General features: G+C 28.4%; 1 protein-coding gene across 1 annotated transcript; it reads left to right on the top strand.

The window, feature by feature from the left end:
* Positions 1 to 236: 236 nt before the first annotated feature.
* Positions 237 to 1,497, top strand: LOC122589844 (probable WRKY transcription factor protein 1). Its single transcript, XM_043762164.1, has one exon. It carries the CDS (start codon positions 325 to 327, stop codon positions 1,345 to 1,347), a length of 1,023 nt encoding a protein of 340 aa, XP_043618099.1. The 5' UTR covers positions 237 to 324; the 3' UTR covers positions 1,348 to 1,497.
* The last annotated feature ends 2,043 nt before the right edge of the window (positions 1,498 to 3,540 follow it).

A 3,540-nucleotide genomic window follows, 5' to 3' on the forward strand; every position in this document is an offset into this window, starting at 1 on the left:
GCTAAATTTGATTTACATATAGTTAATTACATAGCACTATAACAATTTTTATTGAATTGAGATAACAATAAATTAGTTATTAAGTGATAAGTATACACATGATTTCCACATAATTTATAAATAATAAAAAAGTATTTAAGAAGAAATATACAATATTATCCCTATACATTTGTAATGACTAGAACCATTAGATATTAGATACATATCATCATCATATCAAAGATATAACCATTTCTTTCATACCTTTCTTTCTCTCCTTCCTTCTTCATTCTTCTTTTCTTATTTTCTCATTTTCTCTTCCTTTCCAACACCAAAACAACCACCATGGATTCTAGCAATAGTGGTAGCTTTCAATCATCAAGCGGCGGCGCCGCTACTGGGGCCGCCGATGCTGAAGAATATGATTCTAGAACACAATCCATTTCTTCTTTCTTAAACCCTACTACTTCCAATTTTAACAACCTTAACCACCTTCTTCAACCACCACCACCACCACTTCATTCGGATTCCACCTCCTTCTTTAACCCGAACCCGTTTCATGATCCAGGTTCTCTTTGGACCGGACCCCTCCAACCCGCCAACCGGTCTAACCTCACAAACTTCAATACTACTACTAATTACGCTAATATTAACAACCCTAATAATAATAATAATAATAATAATACAAACACAAATTCAAATACAAATATGGGTCATGGGTCGGATCTTAGTAACCATAGTAATAATACCCGGAATCATCAAATGGGTGTCAATATAAAGAATCCGAAAAAACGTACACGTGCTTCCCGGCGAGCACCAACCACCGTGCTTACAACCGACACTACAAACTTCCGGCAAATGGTTCAAGAATTCACCGGAATACCCGCCGCACCGTTTACTACCGGCGGTCCTTTTTCACGCCGTCTTGATCTTTTCCGGCCATCACCACAAAAACTTCAGCCACAGTCAATATTACCACCATATTCTAGTAATAATAATATTTCTACTACTGGTGCTACTAGTTCTAGTAATTACAACTTACCCCCTTCTAATATTCATGATCAGTTTCAAAAACAGCCTTCATCTTTGATGGATTTACAAAATAATAACCCCGTGGTTTCTTTCCAATCTCTTTTGCAAACAACACTTCCTCATCAGCAGCAGTCAAATCATGATTTAAGTGGGTTTTCAAAAAGATGGAGAGGTCAAGATGAAAAGATGGAGGGTTTTGAAGGGGTGATTGGTAATAATCAAAACATTGGGGTTGGAAAGTTAAATTCTGGTTTAGAAAATCATGTTGTGGTTTCATCAAGTGATCAAGTTCAAGGTAATGATCATCAAGCTTCATGGATTTGCCCTTCTAGTTAATTAGGATTTTTTTTTAAATTTTTTTTTTTTTTTGTATTTTATTTGATTAGTTCTATTTTTTTTTTCTTACACAAAGTTATGATATCTCAAGCTAATGGGTTATTACTACCTAATGTATATATAGATACACATTAATTAACTACACAATGTATACATGACATATTTATACGCATAAAATGCATACATAGGAATATGAAAAAATTAAAAATAAAAGTAAAAAAAAAAACAAAATACTAGAAAATCACATTAGTTTTGGAAAATGCTACATGCATAACAACAAATTATATGTTATCAATATACGATTTTTCGCACTTTTGGAGAAAATGCTTATTATTTAATTTATTTTCTTTTATGTTTGGGTATAATTAATTTGATAAATATAAATGTTTATATATTTATATAATATAATTACTTTATTAGTGCCAACAGTTTTGGAAGATTTTAATGCACTTCCCACTCAAAAGTATTTGAAAAATGTTCGCACCATAGGATGATAGGAATATAACATTTCTTCAAACTAAAAAAAAATATATATTAAATATCACATTTGAATATTCTAATTATTCTCATATTGGTAGCTACTAAAATAGGTGTAACAATTTAATTTGTAACTTTAACATGACTGCCAATATTTTTGAACTTTTGACTGTTCGATCTTTTGAATTTTTATATTTATTTTGTATTTATATTTATGAATTTATGCATTTACAAATTGTTTAAAATGCACCTTGCGAAGAAAATAATTGAAGTGTCATTTTTTGTTGTAGTGATGCATATATAGATCATTGCACACGAACATTCAGTTCATTTTTCGTCAGCGGAATAGTCATATATAAAGTCATTTAGAAATATCATCAAATACTATAAACCAACAAAAAAGGAGTCAAGTCACTAAATAACTTCTTTATTTTCTTTCTTTTATAATTAAAAATAACATTCTTCGTTTAACTAAGTCATATTTTATTTTGCATATAATATTTTTACTGAAATGTACTTCATGTATTATTTGATACGGAGAGTATAAGCTCAGTTTACGCAACAAATTAGTGAGATTTGTTGAAACGTTGATGTCATTATTGACAGCCTCCGACGTTTCATGAACTATGTTTGTATAAATGTACGTGTGAATTGTTCCATGTGTGTTAATATATATTATATTTATATTTATATATCCAAAAAGATTAGTAATAAAATTTTTTTATGTATAACTTAAAGAAAAACAAACTCAACATATTGATTCTATTTTTTTAATTTAAAAATCAGAAAACGTGATTCAACCTTAGCTACAAAAGGCCATAAAACCTCGTGGCACTTATTTAAAACGATTTATTGGTTTTAAAAAATCTTTTTTTTAGAAGTATCTTACAAATATTTATAGAGATGATGAAGCTGGATTTTACAATGAGACAAAAATAGATGTTAAAATATAAAACCTCGAGACACCCATGTAATACTGTTACTCTATGTTTTCTTTATGCTTTTCTTAATATAAAAACAAAAATAATTCAGTTTCCTTTTGTTGGATATATTTTTGAACTATTTGGTATTCGATGATACCGTACAGTTATTCTCTTTATAACTATTTCTATAATTTTTTTTATTTTTTTGGAAAGGAGATTATTTATATAACTTGTTTTATTATTTCTTTTCAAAAAACATTTATTCTTAAGTTGAGAGCGAGGATTGATAAATTTTAAAAAATAATTTCAAGAATATATGTGATAGTTTAAGAGTAACATAACATGTAAAAAAAAAGTAAGATATATAAGTTGATGTAAAAAAAAAGAAGGGGGAAATGCTTAATGCAGCTCTAAAAGCTGTATTCAGCGTGTATAAAATACTTGCATCTTTTATATATTAAAACCACCTCCAGAATTTTATAATAAATGTACAAAAAGTTTATGTATCTTAAATATAACTCTAATGCTGTATTTAGGAAACCAAAAAATAAGAATAAAAATAAAAAAAAATTCTAAAGGGATCAAGATACAGATAGTTTGTTTAAATAAGTAGCTAGCTAGTACGTCACTTTCATCCATTTATATATACGAGTTCCATAATACATGACTAACATAGTAATATGACATAAACGTTAATTAATGATTAAATGATGTTCATTTTTGTGTGAAAAACTATGTAGAGAAACAAATTCTAATAAGTAGTAGTGATATTTTAATTTATTTTCTAATAAAT

Source organism: Erigeron canadensis, chromosome 2, assembly GCF_010389155.1.
Source record: "Erigeron canadensis isolate Cc75 chromosome 2, C_canadensis_v1, whole genome shotgun sequence".
Classification (NCBI taxonomy): Eukaryota; Viridiplantae; Streptophyta; class Magnoliopsida; order Asterales; family Asteraceae; genus Erigeron; species Erigeron canadensis.

What these genes read in the sequence shown, in the direction of transcription:
- LOC122589844 (XM_043762164.1), top strand. Translation starts at nt 325, where the DNA reads ATGGATTCTAGCAATAGTGGTAGCTTTCAATCATCAAGCGGCGGCGCC.